General features: G+C 50.0%; 1 protein-coding gene across 11 annotated transcripts in view; it reads left to right on the top strand.

Moving 5' to 3' along the window:
- Nucleotides 1-17357, top strand: part of IGDCC3 (immunoglobulin superfamily DCC subclass member 3) — a 43540-nt gene that overhangs the window by 14302 nt on the left and 11881 nt on the right. For 2 of the 11 annotated variants that reach the window (XM_021100146.2, XM_084978379.1), the window contains exon 3: nucleotides 11253-11335. The exons of 7 other annotated variants lie outside the window; for them this stretch is intronic. In XM_021100146.2, the coding sequence (XP_020955805.1) occupies nucleotides 11290-11335 (46 nt within the window). In that variant the 5' untranslated portion in view covers nucleotides 11253-11289. Of the gene's footprint in view, nucleotides 1-7213; nucleotides 7526-11252; nucleotides 11347-17357 lie in introns of those variants that run through there. 2 more of the 11 variants (XM_084978365.1, XM_084978380.1) reach the window with 2 other exon arrangements.

The raw sequence follows: 17357 nt of genomic DNA, 5'->3' as shown, positions 1-17357 counted from the left end.
TAATGACGCTGATTGCTCCACATCTGTCATAATTACTCTTTGTTTGAAAATTCAGAACAAATCACAGGAGAGGAACTGGTGTGGCTCGTGAAGGATCCTTCTCCCCAGGGGTTCTTGGCAGGGGAGGGGTGGGGGGTGGGTATAGGTAGTAGGGAAGAGCCATAATCAGCCTGGAGGATGGAGGAGCCAGGCTGCTGATCGTCCTTGTGCTGTCCCCTTCCCTGGGCGAGGTGGCCTAAGGCCTCTTGGACTTATGTGGCCCTCACCCCAGACCACAATCCCTGTCTGCTGTGTGGCTGGGAGATTCTACCACCATCCCAACCTGGGTGGAGGGGTCTGCGTTAAGCCCCTGCCCTCTCGGCCTTACTGTACAGTGTTTTGGACAGGAGGCTTCATGATAAACCCAGTGGCACTGCAGGGAAGGGCAGGCTGTGCCTGCTGGAAGGGCACAGGGTAAGCCCTTACTGGCAAAGGGAGTGGGGCAATTGCAGCTGGGGTCCCTAGAACAGAGGTGGGAACCAGGTGTGGGGGAAATGAGAGAGCAGGAAACCAGACCCTCTTGGGATCCAGCAGCAGCCCTGGCTGCTCAGTGTTTCTTCACCCTCACTCTTGGCAACCTGACTTCTGGGGAGGGTCCTGGTTCCTGTCCCCATCCCTACCTGAAGGCCTCTGGTATGGAGGGCTGATAATTCCAGGGGCATATGCCCTGGCCTGTGGCCCCTGCCTGCCATGGACATTTTTCCATTTCATCCACCCAGCCTAGCCCCTTCCCACCTGGGATTGTGTCTGCAAAGACTGTGACCTTTTGTGGGGAGAAATCAAGGACAACTTAGAATTCATCCCCAAACCCTGCCTGTAGGAAAACCCCACTCACTCTGGCTGTGGGATCATGGTGGAAGTATAGATACCCTCAAGGAACTGGAGCCAGTACGAGATGCAGGTGGACTTGAGCTGAGGTCTGGTTCTGGGTTCAAGTTTCCTCCTCCCCTTCAAACTTCTGGGTCTCAGTTTGTCTTTGTGGGAAATGGGATAGAGCACTGCCCTGCCTGACTTGTGAAGTGGGGAGGATGAGTAGGTTCCAGGCATTTGTAGCATGGAGGGTTCTCCATCAGTGGAGGCTCCCTTTATTCAGGCTTCTGAGGGCATCATTGTTAGGAGGGCAGAGAAGCTAGGGGGAGGGCTGAATCTTGGAAATAGAACTCCATGGGAGGTGCCTGGCTAGGGCTGCCTTAGAGGGGACATCTTCTCTGGCCCCACCATTATTATTACAATTTTTTGGCTGTCCCCAAAGCATGCAGAAGTTCCTGGTCCAGGGATCAAACCCATGCCACAGCAATGACAACACTGGATCCTTAACTGCTAGGCGACCAGGAAACTCCTTAGCCCCATATTATTGACCGAGAGTCCTGAGAGGAGACTGGATTTGACATAGACATCATCATTACTTCTGTGCCCTCCATGGCTCCCACTTCACCAAAAAGCTGCTTTTAATAAGGAAATTCTCAACTCTTTCCCATGTGATTTTGGACCCACTTAGTCCAAAGTTCACCTTCCTGGGCCTCAGTTTCCCTATAGATGGCAGGTAGTGTGAGGAGGACCAGATTACAAGATTCCTAAAGTCCCATCCCACTTCTAAATTTCTAAGAGGAATTCCCATTGTGGCTCAGCAGTTAACGAACCCGACTAGCATCCATGAGGACATGGGTTAGATTCCCGGCCTTGCTCAGTGGGTTAAGCATCCAGTGTTGCCTTAAGCTGTGGTGTAGATTGCAGACGAGGCTTGGATCCCACATTGCTGTAGCTCTGGTGTAGGCCGGTGCCTACAGCTCTGCTTCAACCTCTAGCCTGGGAACCTCCATATGCCGCCGGTGTGGCCCTAAAAAAAAAAAGAAAAGAAAAAAAGAAGGAGTTCCCTTTGTAGTGCAGCAGAAACGAATCTGGCTAGGAACCATGAGGTTGAGGGTTTGATCCCCACCCTCGCTCAGTGGGTTGAGGATCCAGTGTTTCTATGAGCTGTGGTATAGGCCTACAGCTGTAGCTCTGATTAGACCCCTGGCCTGGGAACCCCCATAAGCTGTGGGTTCGGCCCTAAAAAGACAAAGGACCAAAAAATAAATAGATAAAAAAAATTCTGAGACAGTATCTCATTTTGTCTTTTTTTTTTTTTTTTTTTTTTTTGCTTTTTAGGGCCACACCTGTAGCATATGGAAGTCCCAGACTAGGGGTGGAATCAAAGCTGTAGCTGCCAGCCTACACCACAGCCACAGCAACACGGATCTGAGCCGCATCTATGACCTACATCACAGCCCTGGACAACACCGGATCCTTAATCCATGGAGCGAGGCCAGACATAGAACCTGCATCCTCATGGATACTAGTTGGGTTCGTTATTGCTGAGCCATGACGGGAACTCCAGTCTCGTTTTGTCTTGAACTGGCTCCTACCTCCCCAACTCTTCTCTCTATCTCCTTCTGGGCTCTGTCTAGCTCTCTCCTCCATCTCGCTCTCCCACGCCTGTCTCCTGACACCTCCTCCTTTTTAGTGCCAGGAACAAAGATCTGCTGCAAAGTTCTCTTGTTATCCTCACCCTCTGTCGCTCCCTTGGCCAGGTTGCCACCCACCTGGCTCCAGGCAGGCAGCGCATGTCAGGCTGGGTCCAGGCAGGGTATGGCAGGGCGGGGCGCTGCCTAGTTCTACGCGCTGCGGGAGCTGTGACACCAGCCTCGCTGGTCCCCGAGGGCACTGGCTCACTGGAGCGAGATAGGAAGAGAGTGGACCTCCCCTCTCCTTGGCGGGGAGGAGGGATGACCCCACCCCCAGCACAATGTCCCTTCTCACCGTGACTAGGTGGGTGGGCTGGCTGACATGTGGCAGAATCAGAATCGATGTGCGTTAAATTAACTCCACGCGTCGCAAGTCTTGGAGCCTTCAAGTTACTGCGCCTTGGTGTGTCTGTGTGGGTGTGAGAACGTGTGTGTGCAAGTGTGTGAGTGTTAGTATGTCTGGTGTGCGAATGCTTCCTGGAGCTTCTACATGGTGCCTGGGGATCACTACTCCCCTGGCCTTCACCTAGTAACCAGGAAGCCAGGGCTGGTCTTGGGGAACAAAATGAAACAGGAGAGTGAGGTGTGGGCTTCCCAACCCTCTTCTTCCCAGTTAGCTTGGGGTGTAGGCCAGAGACTTCTGACAAGGGGCCAGAGCTAGATAAAAGTTTGTGGGGAAAACTTTGAACAGGCCAGCTCTCCTGGGGAAAGGGAGCAGAGAGGGTTCCAGGGCCTTCACAGAGGTGGGTGCTTATCACCCTGACAGTGCTTGGGCTGGAGGCCCAACTTTGTTTTCGGAAGGGGGAGGTTGGGGAGACTCAGAAGACTTGTGATCCATTCTGGGACAGTGAGTATATAGTTAGTCTCCCCACTGGTCTGCAAACTCTGTGAGGGGAGGGGCTGGCCTGTCTCCGCATCTTCAGGGTTGAACACCGGACTTGGTCTGGAGTTGGTGCCTGGGAAGGGTGGGAAAAGGGGCGCTATGAGTGTGTGAAAGGGAGTGTAGGAACACCTCCTGCCTGCTGTGGTAGGCACACTTGCCCTCTGGAGCTCACCAGCCTGGGGTTGGGGGAGGGCAGATAAAGCTGAGTCAGATATTATTCAAGTGCCTACAGAGTTGTGTCACCTAAGCCATTCTCCCCAGGCTTCTGAGTCCCTACTGTCAGGAGCTGAGAGTGGCCAGGTCTGCATTTAACTGTATCCTGACATCTCCTAATCCAGCTTCTTCTGGTCTATCTTCCTATTCTACTCCCTTCCTTGAAACACTCTTTTCTCAAGGTCCCACCAGTGGCCACTTGGGGGAGGATGGGATTGGACAGAGCTGCAGGGGCCTCCACTGAGTGCTGAGTGGGAACGGCTTGGCCTGATGAGTTCAAACCCCAGTCTGCCACCCCAGGAGAGGTGGCCACCAGTACTCAGTTACCTCAGGGTTAGACACTGTTCCAGGCAAGCTAGTGAAAGTCTCAGGATGCCAGATTATTGGCCTCACCGCCAGAATAGCTAACAGGCTAATTCCATGCCAGGAAGCATCCTTCTTCTCTCTAGCCTCTTGTGCATCCTCTGTGGAAGGACTACCCCCTGCAGGTACACACCTGCCTTCTTGTTATCTTGGAAGGTCATAACCATGATAACAAAGCATCCTGTGAATGCATGTTGCTATGGGAATGGCTAAGAGGAGAAAAGGGAGTTCCCTGGTGGTCTAGTAGTAAGGATTCGGTACTGTCACTGCTGCAGCCTGTGCACAGTCCCTAGTTTGAGAACTGAAATCTCACATCAAGCTGCTGCACACTGTGACCAAAAAAAGACAAGATACACTCTGTTATACTTGGTGTCTCCTTATCAAAATACTTAGCTATGGAGCTTTTCTTTTTTTCTTTTGGCCATAACATGCAGCATCTTGACGTGGGATCTCATTTCTCAGACTAGGGACTGAACCGAGGCCACAGCTGTGAAAGTGCTAACCATTAGACCACCAGGGAACTTCCTCTTTACTTTGTTTTTGTTTTTGTTTTTGTTTTGTTTCTGCTTTTTAGGGCCACATCCTCAGCAAATGGAAGTTCCCAGGCTAGGGGTAGAATCAGAGCTACAGCTACAGCAACACCAGATCCAAGCTGCATCTGCGACCTATACCACAGCTCATGCCAATGCCGGACCCCTAACCCACTGAGCGAGGCCAAGGATTGAACCCATATCCCATTGATCCTAGTTGGGTTCGTTACCACTGAGCCACAACAGGAACTCCCATGGAACATTATTTTTAAAGTTATTTGTGGTCCTGGGTTTGGGGAAAGAAGAGATGTGAAGAGAAATAGGCATCCTTTAAAAAGGACTTTTTAAGTTAAAAGTATTGAATCTCTAATTAGAGAGGTGGCTGGAGGCACCTCATGTTTTTTGAATAGTGGATCATTTCCCAAATGTAATTTCTGGGGATTAGACATTCAGGCACACTTGCTGAAATCTGGACAAACCATAAAGGCACATATATAGTAATAGATAATAATAGCTATGTTTGTAGTTTCTGTTTGGTCATTTTAGTCTTGTAAAATGAAACTAGTGGCCTGTTTAGCATTAGAATGATCTTTGATCTACTACAAACTAATTGTTGTTTCCTTGAATAATTCCAGATCAGGGGACTTGAAGCATCATTCTTTAGAGTCCTTGGGTCTGTGTGGGGGCTAAAGGGCTGGAAAAGGAGGAGAGAGGGAGGCCAGGCTTGTGGGGCTCCAGGCTTCTTCCATCTACCACATCCACAGCAGCTCTGCTTTCTTCTTGCTTTGTTTTGGAGTTCTTGAAACTAACCAGGCAGATCAGTTAACTCAGTAGAAGGTCCTAAGCAGGGGAAGAGCTCAGCAGCAGTAGGTGCTGTGATGCCAATCAGGCTTAAGGTTCTAGAGCCTTCAGCAGAAGAAATATGACTCTAAGATGAAGAGTTAGGGGACTCATAAAGGAACACATTATGATCATATTGGAAGTTATGACAGGGTTAGATTAAACCTTGATTCAGGACTGAGTCAGAAAAACAATGAGCTATTCTGAGATCGTTCTCTTGTTTAAAAAGCATGCTTTTCATATATCCCTGTTACGACTCCCACCTGGTAACATTAAATGTGGTCGATCAGCCAAAACAATGAACCATTTTGGCCGCTGTTCATTCAGTCTCTCAACAAGTGTTGTTCATTCTTTAATTTTATCCTCAAATAAATGGCTAGATGGATGTTTCTGTTTCAGAGTTTAGTTGTGGGCTGCCACAAAGGACTTATAATCTAGTAGTGATATGGACATTAGAAAAGACTGAGGCCTCAGAGCTCTGTAGTTTGCATCATAAGTTTTGTTAGCTAAGGGCTCCTGTGTCAGCTCAATAGCTGTTGATCTGAGCAATAGACCTTTTTAATCACTTGTCAAGCCTGATAGGACATTGGACCTTGTGTATGACATTCTTCCTTTAGGCAGAAATAGTCTAAGAGCCCATCAGAAGGGATTAGGAAGTACATGCTTCTAGAAAAGGATACATAGAACTGAAGGATATTAAAGCAGGTCAGTTCTCAAATCAACAGAGCTCAAAGAGCATCTGTCCTATACCTACCTGCCTCTGAGCTGGGTACCCTGAGGGAGGCTAGAAAGATAAGACACCTCCCTATCTTGAAGGATGTACTCTCTTCTTGCCCTGCCAAAAAGCAACCTTATTTGGAGGCGACGGTGAAGAGAAGGCAGCCTTGATAAAGCACAGAATCTGCTGAATGCACAAATAGTGTGGTGGTGGTCATCTTGTCCATCTGCATCATCATTGTCTTTAGTGCTGATTTCTTTTTTTTTTTCTTTTTTTTTTTCTATTTCTTGGGCCGCTCCCACGGCATATGGAGGTTCCCAGGCTAGGGGTTGAATCGGAGCTGTAGCCACCGGCCTACGCCAGAGCCACAGCAACACAGGATCCGAGCCGCGTCTGCAACCTACACCACAGCTCATGGCAACGCCGGATCGTTAACCCACTGGGCAAGGGCAGGGACCGAACCTGCAACCTCACGGTTCCTAGTCGGATTCGTTAACCACTGCGCCACGACGGGAACTCCTTTAGTGCTGATTTCTAAGCTCCCATCCTTATACATGGGGTGGGGGGAGGAAAATGCCTCAGGAAAAGGAATTTTTTTTCCCGGTTTCTGATAAAGAGTGGGTTTCCACAGGCCTGTGGTTGGAACTCCAGTCTTAGCTATCTGTCCACCCCTCTCATGAGGACTTTTTTGGGATCAAAACAGTGGCGTTGGTGCTTGGGGCAGTGCATCCGAATCCTGAAACCTGGCCCTGGATGCAGACCTTGGATAACCTGGACCTCCTTTTCCCAACCATTGTCCCTCTTCCTCCTTGAACATACCAGTCCCTTGTCGGTCCAGGCTCCTCACTGTTCTCCACCTTCCTTCCTTTTCTTTTCAGAGTCCTGCTGGTCTACTCACATCTCTGCCAGCCATTCTCTGAATTCCTCTAGTCCTTTGAGCTGGTGGCACACAGTTGGGCACTGAGGGGTATAAATCCCCGACTCCTCCCATTGTTTCATGTGTTCCCAGTGAAATCTAATTCGGCTGTCGGCTGTCGAAGGCAGGGCCGTGCCTGTTTTTTGTTTTCCTGAGTCGGGGACAGAACCGGGGGAGCGCCGTACGGGCCCTTAAGACCCTGCAGGTGGAGAGAGGAGCCCCGGTGGGGTCGTGTGTCCGCCCGCCAGGCCTCCACGCGAGGCGGAGGGCTTCGTCCCCGGGGACCCGGGGACCGCTCGCTCAGTTTCCCGGGCCAGCCCGGTGCGCCGTGGCCCGGGCCCAGCTGGGGAATTTGCCCCGCCGGGGGGTTGGGGAGCGGGGGTGGCGGGAAATGGTGCCTCGCTCGCCCCAGCGACATCAAACCCTCGTTTGGCGTGCGAGGACAATGGCTGTCTTATTTTCTCCATTCGCCGCGCACAATGCCGGATTCTCTCATTCACCCGCGGCGGTGCGAGCGAGGTAATTAGCCAGCGCCATTCAGCGCGGACACTATTGCTATGCGGGGGGGCGAGGACGCCCGCGTCGGCGGGGATTAGCGGCGGGTCGGGGTGTGCAGCTGCGGCCACTTCAAAGGGGCCCGGCGGCCCGGCCGGCTGTGGGAACCGGCGCCGCCTCCCTCGGGAGCCGCCCCGCCGGCTCGGCCCCGGGCCCTGCGGACGGGACGCGGCCGGTCCTCCTCCGCCCGCAGCCGCCCGCCGCGCTCTCCGCCCGGGCAGGCCCGGCGCTGCCCCGGCCCGAGCTGCAGCGGCCGTTGTCGCTCCCCATCACACTCCCACTTTCATCGGGATCTCAAGTGCTTTTTTCTTTTGAGTCCCGGGAGTCAAAGGGCAGAGAGGGGAAGGTGGGGGAGGAGCGAGGGGGATGGGAGCTTGACACAAAGCGCTGACCTCTGCGGAGTGGAGCAGATGGTCCCACTTACTCCTGCCGCCGAGCGAGCGGCTCTCAGGCTCGGGGCCCTGACCCCGCCCGGCAGCCGAATGCCTGAACTGGGGCCCCGCGGGGGCCGGGCTCCCGCATGCTCCTCCACCCGCCCCGCTGCTGCCCGCTCTGCGTCTCCTGCCACTGGAGTCAGACTGCCTGGACCAGCCTGTCTCCTTGCTCGGTGGCTCGGCTGAGAACCTGCCCTTGGATGCTGGAGCCGGCGGGAAGATCAAGATTCTCAAGAACCTGCCAGGCCAGGGGTACTCAATTCTGGTTATGCACTTGAGACATCCTCATGTGCTCTCATAGAAACACAGATTCCTGAGCATCAAGTCCCACCACGGGATCTGAACTCTGGCAGTGGAGTCCAGAAATCTGCCTTGGTACCCAGCACCCTAGGTTATTCTGATACACAGTCAAGTTTGAGAAAGGGGGTGTGGTGCCTAGTCCAAGTCCTTAATTTCATCGAAGTTGAAACTCCAGTAGAGGAAATAACTTGTCCAGGACTAGACAATGACTTGTGCAGGGTGGGGACTTGGGTGGAAGGGAAGGTGGTGGGGAATGACCGAGACCATATGACCCTTAAAGGCAGCATTCAGGAAATAGTTAATGAGGACTTACTATTTACCTTGGCTTTGTTCTAGGTGCTGGAGGTAGAAAGGTAAATTAGACTGTTCTGTGCTGGTAAGGGTCTCATAGGCTAGTAGGCAATTGATGTGTGAGCAGCTGATTCTAATACAGTCTGTTAAGGGCTAGCAAGAGGCACAAGGCAACACATTCAAGGCAGGAGTTAATTCTGCCTCATTTGGGAGATGTGAAAGATGGGGTGCTAGTAGAGAAAATAGCAAGAGAGTTCCAGGCAGTGGGGACAGCAGAAGTAAAGAAACATAAGCACGAACATCTATGATATGTCCGGGGAAAGCAAATTTGTCTCGTGTGGTCAGAGTACATAGCACATGAAGAGAAAATTAGCTACATTTGAAGCTGAGAAGATGAAACAGGACCTAATAATGGAGACACTGAATAGCCATTCCCAAGAAGAGTACCCTGATTCAAGGCAATGGAGAACCACCATAGGTATTTAGTGATCACATTGCATATTCAGGAAGAAAGATAATTACGGCTTCAGTTGGAAGATGGCGAGGGAGAGAGGACTGGAAGTGGGAAGGCCAGAGAGGGGAAGCTATTACGGAAAGTTGAGAGTGAAAAGAGCTTAAGCCAAGGCTTTGGGAGAGAAAAGGGAGGTTAGACTAGGATTTAGTAAGAGGAAGAAGCCTTATTTATGGGGAAGAGGGAGAAGGATGGGGCAGTAACCCCTTGGTTTGTTTTAACTTGGGCAGTTGGTACATGATGAGGCTGTTAATAAGAGTCACAGGAAGGGAAGAGGTTAGGGGTGGGTGTGGTGATTCCTTTGGATTCAAGGGAAAGCTTTTGAAACCCTCTGCAGATGATTCCTGGGGTCCTAGGAGATCTCTGACAACTAGACAGCAGCAGTGGAGTTCCCCAAATAAGTCGACGTCCACGAGTTGGTAGCCCTATCCAACCAAGGAACTCCATGATCCTCCCTTGGCATGTGGGCCTCCGTCTTCCCCCAAACAGATAAGGCTTCCTCTGGAGTCTTGTTGAAGGGCGTGCAGGGCTGAAACCTCTTGTGGTTCAGTGTTGAGCTGCCAGAGATGCTATAGAACCATGAGAGGTAAATACAGCATCAGTCAAGGTTTGCGCATAGGAGAGAGTCCTTTCCTGGGTGGAGAGACTACTCTACCCAGTGTTATCCTAAAATCTTAACAGTATGCACCTTAGAGTTTCTTGTTTAGCCTCCCCCAGTCCCATTTTACAGATGAGTAAACCAAGGTTGGAATTAAAAGGTCTAAAGGGAAACTGTGACAGAGCCAGGCATGATCCCAGGTCACCTCTCCATTACCTAACCCCTACTGTATTAGTCCCTGCAAATCCTAATATATGGTTCTGGAAATTTGAGGGAAGTATCTGTTTTTGTTGAGTTGTCCTCATGGTCATGTGAAAGCAATTTACTTAATCGCTCCAGCCTGGGCCCCCTAACCAGACACCCTTCCGGGAGGTGAAGGAGATCCGGTATCCTGACCAGAAGGACGGAAGTTAAGGATGTTGTGGGCCTGAACAGGTTTACATAAGGAAGATTGGTGACCCTGACACCAGCGGAGACATGCAGTCTGTGGAGAAAGGCTCTGCTGGGCCTGGACATTTTCAAGTCTAAGGCAGAGAGGGATTCCCAAATCGACTGCCACCCTCTAACCCTGCACCCTTGGCTGGTGCTTGGAAGCAGATGCGTCTCAAAGCCGGATGAGACTTTATAGCTCGTCCAACTCAACTCCCCCATTTTACAGAGGAGGAAACTGAGGCCCAGAGAGCGGCTTTGGCTTTATCAAGATGGCACATCCAGTTATGAAAAGGGCTGAGTCAGTCACAGCTACTCTTCCCTTTGGCACATCCATGCACCTCTCCCCTGCCACTCACCCCATGGGAGCCACTAGCCTTTCACAATGTTTTGTCCTCCCCCTGCAAAATCAGGAAAATAAATTACTCCTCTATTATATAAGGACTAACAGGTGACAGGAGTAACCCTACAGGCCCCATCCTTGCAGCTCGGTGTCCTGGCTTGCTGATTTGGAAATGCTCATGGAAGAGCTATACCGGGGGAATAGCATCTAGGTTGTTTATTTACCTGTGTTAATAGAATTTAGGAAACATGTGGGCTAATAATACCATCTTATCATGGTGCTTATCTGCATTAGTTACACTCTAGGAAACCTACTTCAAACTCTGGAGGAATTCACTTAAAATGAAGCCTGGTGTGTCATGGGTGTTTCTGAGTATGTGTAGGCATGGTGCTTTTAAGGGTCTAGGATGTATGCCTCTGTGATTTTCTGTGCCAACATCTGCAGTTATGGTCAGTCATGTTTGAGCCGCATTTGCGGGGCGGGGGTGTATCTCAGAGCTGTGATGCTGGGAAAGAGCACTGGATTTGGAGTTAGACCACTCTAAGTTCAAATGCATGCTTTAGCATCATGAAATGGTAATGTGTGACCATCATTAAATGGCTGTGTGATTTGGGGCAAGTTACTTAACTTCTCTGAGCCTCAGAAGGTCTTGTAATCTCTACCTCTCAGGGTTATACTGATACTATATCAGTGGCTTCTGCGTGTGTCTATTTTTCAGTGCTGTATTGTTATTATGGTACCTAAGATCCTGGCACAGGTGCTTTTATCCTTCTGATATTTTTCAGGAGCTTGGGTGGAGAATCTAAGGACAGGACCTATGGAATGGAGGGAATATGCTCCTGGGGTGCCAGGGCATCATCTTGCACAGGTTAGCTGTCAGTAAGTATTTGTCGAATGAATAGTTAGAGTCGATTCAATAGGTGTGCTGTGTAAATAGGACAGATGACGATGTTTCCCAAACCCCAAATCAGGACACATCCTCTGACTCATTGCCTGATATATGGGATGAAAATAGGGCAAAATATTTGAAATTGGGGCTGCTTTTGAAAAGCATGGGGTAGGTAGGGTGGTCACATGGGGTGGGTGATACTCCTCCCTCTTTCCTGTCCCCTGAATGTGTAGGGGTCACACTGAAAGCAGGGGTCACACCCACCCGCTGGCAGGCGCACCACCTGTGTCCCACAGTACATGCTCCCCCAGGCACACTTCACGCCCTCCGCGGGTGGGCTGGAGGCACGGGAGGGAAGTGGGGAGTTCATGGAGCCTCTGAATTATGGGCTGAATAATTAAAAGTAGGGCTTTGAGAAGTTTTATTCTTCTTGGGTTGTAAAAGCCAAGCCCAAAGGCTGCAGAGAGCCCCAGATTGCCTCCCCTGCAGCCGTTCCTTGGGCCCTACTGTCCCTTGGAATCAAAGATCAGGCCATAAAAGTTCGATGGTCACCAGCCTACAAGTGGGCCAGCAACTGGATGCAGGGACTTTTCCCAAGCTGTGTCCGGCCCCCCACTGTCCCCTGCTTCTCCCCCTCATTTGTCAGAGGTGGCTGCTAGGAGGGAGGGGAGAGACATGGATTTATGACTGCTGACTTGAAAGACAAAGTTGCCTTTTGTGTTAGAATTGGGGCTGGGGGAGTGGTGAGCTGGTGGTGGTGTGGGAGGGTGGGAGGGAGGGGTTGGGGTTCAGGGGCCCAAGGCAGGGGGTAAGGGGCTTGAGGAGGCAGACAAAAGGATCCAGAGGCTTCTCAGAGCAGGGTCACCAAGCAAAGGCCCAGATGAATCGATTACCCCCAGCAAAGCTAAAGAGGGCCCCTGAACCATCACAGTCCTCAGCAGCTGTTTGTAAGCTCTGGACACCATCCTCCCACACCCATCTAACACCCAAACCCTACACAGTGCCTCCGCCCAAAAACACTTTGGATTCAGAGCCTTAATTCAACTTTCAGACCTCCCTCTGGAGGCCCAGGGAAGTTAATACAGTTCTTCTAAATTCATCCTTTCCCCCGCCCCAAAGGTCAGTAGCCTCTGGAGGTTCTCCTCTACCAGAGCAAAAGTCAGGGGCAAAGTGGGGACTCAGATATTGGGGAGACTGGGCCAGAGTGTTGAGAGTGAGTCCAGGCCAGAAAATCCTGATGGCAAAACCAAGATCCCACTGGGGACCGTGGCAAGTTGCCGGCCTCTGCAGGACTCGGGTTCTCTTCCATCCACGCCCTCCCTCCTTCCCATGTGCATGTAGAGAGAGGACATTTACAAGTGCTTTGCAGAGTGTAAAGAGCATGTGAGGTGGGACTTGGCAGGCCTCCTGGCCCTCCAGGGGTCACTCTGCCTGGTGGGTCTGGGTGGAGGCCAGAGTAGCCATCGGGTGCCTGAGTCCAGCAGGTGCTTTAACTACACCTCGGAGAGCCACATCCATCCCCTGGAATGAGCCTGGCCAATAAAGGCATGAGTTTATGGGCTTCATAAACATTTTACTAGAGAAATCAAGGCCTCAATTACCCAATGGCTTCTTCCAACTGACAGCTCGCCCAACTGGGGCCTCTGTGAAGCCCCCAGGCAGAAGTGAAATAGAAGCCAAGCTCTGGTTTATACCCGGTTGCCCCCTTCCCCCAGCACTGACCCTCTCACCATTCAGAACCTGCGCGCTGTCTTGACTCACTTCTCCAGAGGGCTCTGCCACTAACTCTCTGAGTCTTTGCCTCTCTGTGGCAAGATGATTCCACTCTCAGAGGAGATAAACCCCCCACCCCTGATCCCACCATGCTCTTCTGTAACCTCTCAGCACCTTTCGGTTCAAGATTCTATTTTCTCTCAACAATAGCTAGCAAGTGGAGTTCCCGTCATGGCGCCATGGTTAATGAATCCGACTAGGAACCATGAGGTTGTGGGTTCGATCCCTGGCCTTGCTTAGTGGGTTAAGGACCTGGCGTTGCCCTGAGCTGTGGTGCAGGTCGCAGATACGGCTCAGATCTGGCGTTGCTGTGGCTCTGGCATAGGCCAGCGGCTACGGCTCCGATTCGATCCCTAGCCTGGGAACCTCCATATGCTGTGGGAGCGGCCCTAGAAAAGGCAAAAAGACCAAAAACAAAACAAAACAAACAAACAAAAAAAACCATAGCTAGCAAGTATTTGCTGTTTACCAAGGACCATGCTAAACCCTTTACAAATCTATCTCCTTGATTTCCCCCCAGTGCAGCAGCTTTAGCAATATGAACTATTATCATTCCTATTTTATGAGAAAGTAGAGATTTTGAGAGTCTAAGTAACTTGCCTGAGGTCATAGAGCTAAGAGTGGTGGTGTTGAGTTTTGAACCCAGTTCAGATTCCAGAGCCTGTACAATCAACCTCTTCACTGTACCACTTCCTCAAAGTGCTCTTAGCAAGTATTTCCCCACTAGGAGTAGAAATCTTGCCATATGAGGCCTTCTCTGCCATGCAGTGTGACAGTCTCAGGATATCAGCGAATGCAGGCCTTGTCAGCAGTCTCTCAGTCTGTGCACCCGGGAGAGGAGAGCTCAGGCAGGAGCAAGGCTGGAACAGTGATAAAGATGGAGGAGAAAGCGGGGCTCGCTGCTGGGGCAGCAAGAGAGAGGGAGCAAGACAGGAGGCAGCTGTGGGTCTGAGGCCTTGCCTTGGGTCTGGACCAGTGCTGTCCAGTAGGATTTTCTGTGGTGGTGGGAATACTCTGTTGGTGTTGTCCCATAAGGGAGCCTGTAGCTCCTTGTTGCTACTGAGCCCTTGAAAGAGAGCCAGTAAGCCAGAGGAACTGAGTTTTTAATTTAAGAGGCTACAGATGACTAATGGCTACCATATTGGATAGCACAGCAGTGTTCACTACAGATGATGGCTGACATCTGCTCAGAGTCCTCTGGTGAGGTAAGGCCCTGGTGGGCTCAGACCATCTACAAGGGTCTTCAGGCTCAAGGCATTTTTTCACATCACAAATGGCTGAAGAGTTATGGGTGTTTTCCCTCAGAAAATGTTTCTCAGGGAACAACCCAGACATCAAGTATTTGAAGGTCTACTGTGTGAAAAACAAAATTGTGTAAAAAAAAAAAAAAAGTGTGCCTTCTAGAGTGGTGCTGTCCAGTGGAAGTATCATACCTGCCACTAATTCTAAATGTTCTAGTAGTTACACAAATAAATTTCAAAAGGAAACAAGTGAGTTAATTTTAACACTAAATTTTACTTCATTTGTCTAAAACATTATTATTCGAACATATAATCACTGATTTTAAATTATCAATAAGTTTTTTTACATTTTTGAGACAAAATCTTTAAAATCCAAAATGTTACCATTTTGGAGTTCCTGTTGTGGCTCATTGGGTTAAGGACCCAGTGTTGTCTCTGGGAGGTTGCAGGTTCCACCCCTGGCCTTGCTCAGTGGGTTAAGGATCTGCTGTAGGCTGCAGCAGCAGTTCTGATTTGACCCCTGGCAGGGGAACTTCCATATGCCACAAGTGTGGCCACAAAAAGAAAATAAAAATGTCATCATTTCAACTTGTAATCAATTTTTTTGGTCACGCCCATGGCATGTGAAAGTTCCAGAGCCAGAGATCAAACCCGAGCCACAGCAGCAACCCAAGCTGCTGCAGTGATGACACCAGATCCTTAGTTTGGTGCACCACAAGGAAATTCTCTGTAATCAATATTTTAAATTATTAACTCTCATTTTTCCCAACTTTGTAATTGTGGTAACTACGCATAATGTAACATTTACTGTCTTAATCATTTCCAAATATGCAATTCAATAGCATTTAGTGCCTTCATATTATTGTGCAAACCATCATCATCATTTTCAGGATTGTTTTCTACAAGTGAAACTCTCTTCCCTTTAAACAGTAACTCCCTAGTCCTCTCTTGCCATCGGCCTATGGCAAACACGATTCTACTTTCTGTCTCTGAATTGACTACTCTAGGTATCTCATATAAGTGGAATCGTACAGTATTTATCTTTTTGTGACTGACCTATTTCACTTAGCATGATGTCCTCAAAGTTCATCCATGTTGTAGCGTGTGTCAGAGTTTCCTTCCTTTTTTAGGCTGAATAATATTCCATTGTATGTATAAACACATTTTGTTTGTCCATTTGTCCTTTGATGGCTACTTGCACTACTTTCAACTTTTAGCTATTGTGAATAAGGCTGCTATGAACATACATGTACAAATATTTCTTCAAGATCCTTAATTTCTTTTCTTGGCCACACCCATGGCATGCAAAAATTCCCTGGGCCAGGGATTGAACCCATGCCACAGCAGTGACCCGAGTCACAGCAATGACAATGCCAGATCCTTAACCCTCTGCCAACCAGGGAACTTCTAAGACCCTAATTCTTTGGGGTATATATCCGAAAGTGGAATTACTGGATCATATGGTTGGTTGTTCTATTTTTATATTTTTGAGGAACCACCATGTTTTCCATTTTCCAAAAACACCAATTTACATTCCCACCAGCAGTGTACAAGGGTTCCAATTTCTCCATATACTTGCCAACGCTTGCTACTTTCTATTTTTTGTTTTTGATTTGATAGTAGCCATCCCAATGGGTGTGAGGTGGCATCTCATTATGGTTTTGATTTGCATTTCCCTTGTGCTTAGTGTCTATTTTCTACTAAGTCTTTGAAATCCAGTGTGTGTTTTACACTTAGAGCCCATCTCAATTTGGACTGGTCACCTTTCAAGTGCTTAAAAGCTGGCTATTACATTGGAAAATGAGATTCTCAAGGGAAAAGGTGGGGGCCGTGCATGGAAGCATATGGGGTTCAGGCATGTTTCTAGTATAAGGAGAAATGTTACAATTATCTGAGCTGCCTGAAGAGGAGCAGGACATTTGGAGTGTCCATGGTCCTTGGCAGGGGTGGGTACCAGGAGGGGCATTAGCCTTGAAGGCCTTTAGAAGAGCCTGTAGGTCATGGTTGTTGCTCTCAAAAGGCTGTATGAGTGGAGTCAGTCATTGCCTCAGACCCTCAGTGCCACTGGCTTTGCAACGTCTGTGTTTTGAACTCTGTCCCAACAAGCCCACTGAGCTCTTTGTTGTCACACACCAGATAGGAACCTGGCTGTAGCCAAAGGGTTGGTGGCTGGGCTTGGGGGATGCTGCTGGCTTCCCTCCCAGCACTCTGTCTCGACCCTTCCTGCCCCCCAGCGTCCCCCTGGAGCCTGTCTAATCAGATCCAGGCCTGACCTCACCAGAGGTCCTGGACCAGGAGGAAAGTCCCCCTCCCCTCCCTAAGCTGCTCTAGATCTGGCTCTCAGGAGAGCCCCCTCCCCTTGGGTGATTTATAGGGGTGTCCAGGAGCCATTTCCTGCCTGTTTCTGCTCCCTTCCAGCGCCCCCCTCACGGGGGGGTGGGGGGCGGAAGGCGGGTTGCTGGGCACTCTCTCTGACCCTCTCTCCCCATGGCCTGACTGTCATGGGGGGCACAGGGAGTAGCTGGGAGATTCCTTCTCACACCGTTTGGGGACCAAGGCGCTTTCTTCTTCCTTTCTCCATAATGGCTCCCATGCATCCACTGTTATCAACCACACAGTGGCCTCCAGGATGACTTGCTCAGGGATCAGGGTTTTCAGAGGTCCAGTCCTCAGCCCCATGTACCCATGGTCGTCCAGGGATGCCTCCGCCCCAAAGAGACATGATGAAGGACAGTTTCCCCTTGACTCTGTGGCCTGCAGAACAGGCTTATGAACCAAATGTCCCACTCAGAGATCAGAGATCTGTGTGGCCCTGAGCAACTTTCTCCCCGACTTCCTAAAGAAAAAACACTCTTACTTGTGAACACGGAGTGGAAGATTCCCCAACTAAGCTGAGCGTGGACAAAGTCCTGTTTATGAAGGTGACAGGAGTCCGAGCTGGCAGGCCCTGAAGGGTACCTGTTCACCCCTTCATTTGTGGATGAAAG

Source organism: Sus scrofa, chromosome 1 (assembly GCF_054392235.1).
Source record: "Sus scrofa isolate SSC_HxYL_T2T_F1_AM1 chromosome 1, Sscrofa_HxYL_maternal_Yorkshire_Landrace_v2.0, whole genome shotgun sequence".
Taxonomy (NCBI): domain Eukaryota; kingdom Metazoa; phylum Chordata; class Mammalia; order Artiodactyla; family Suidae; genus Sus; species Sus scrofa.
Note: the sequence above shows the minus strand (reverse complement) of the source record. Positions and strands in the feature narration are given on the sequence as shown.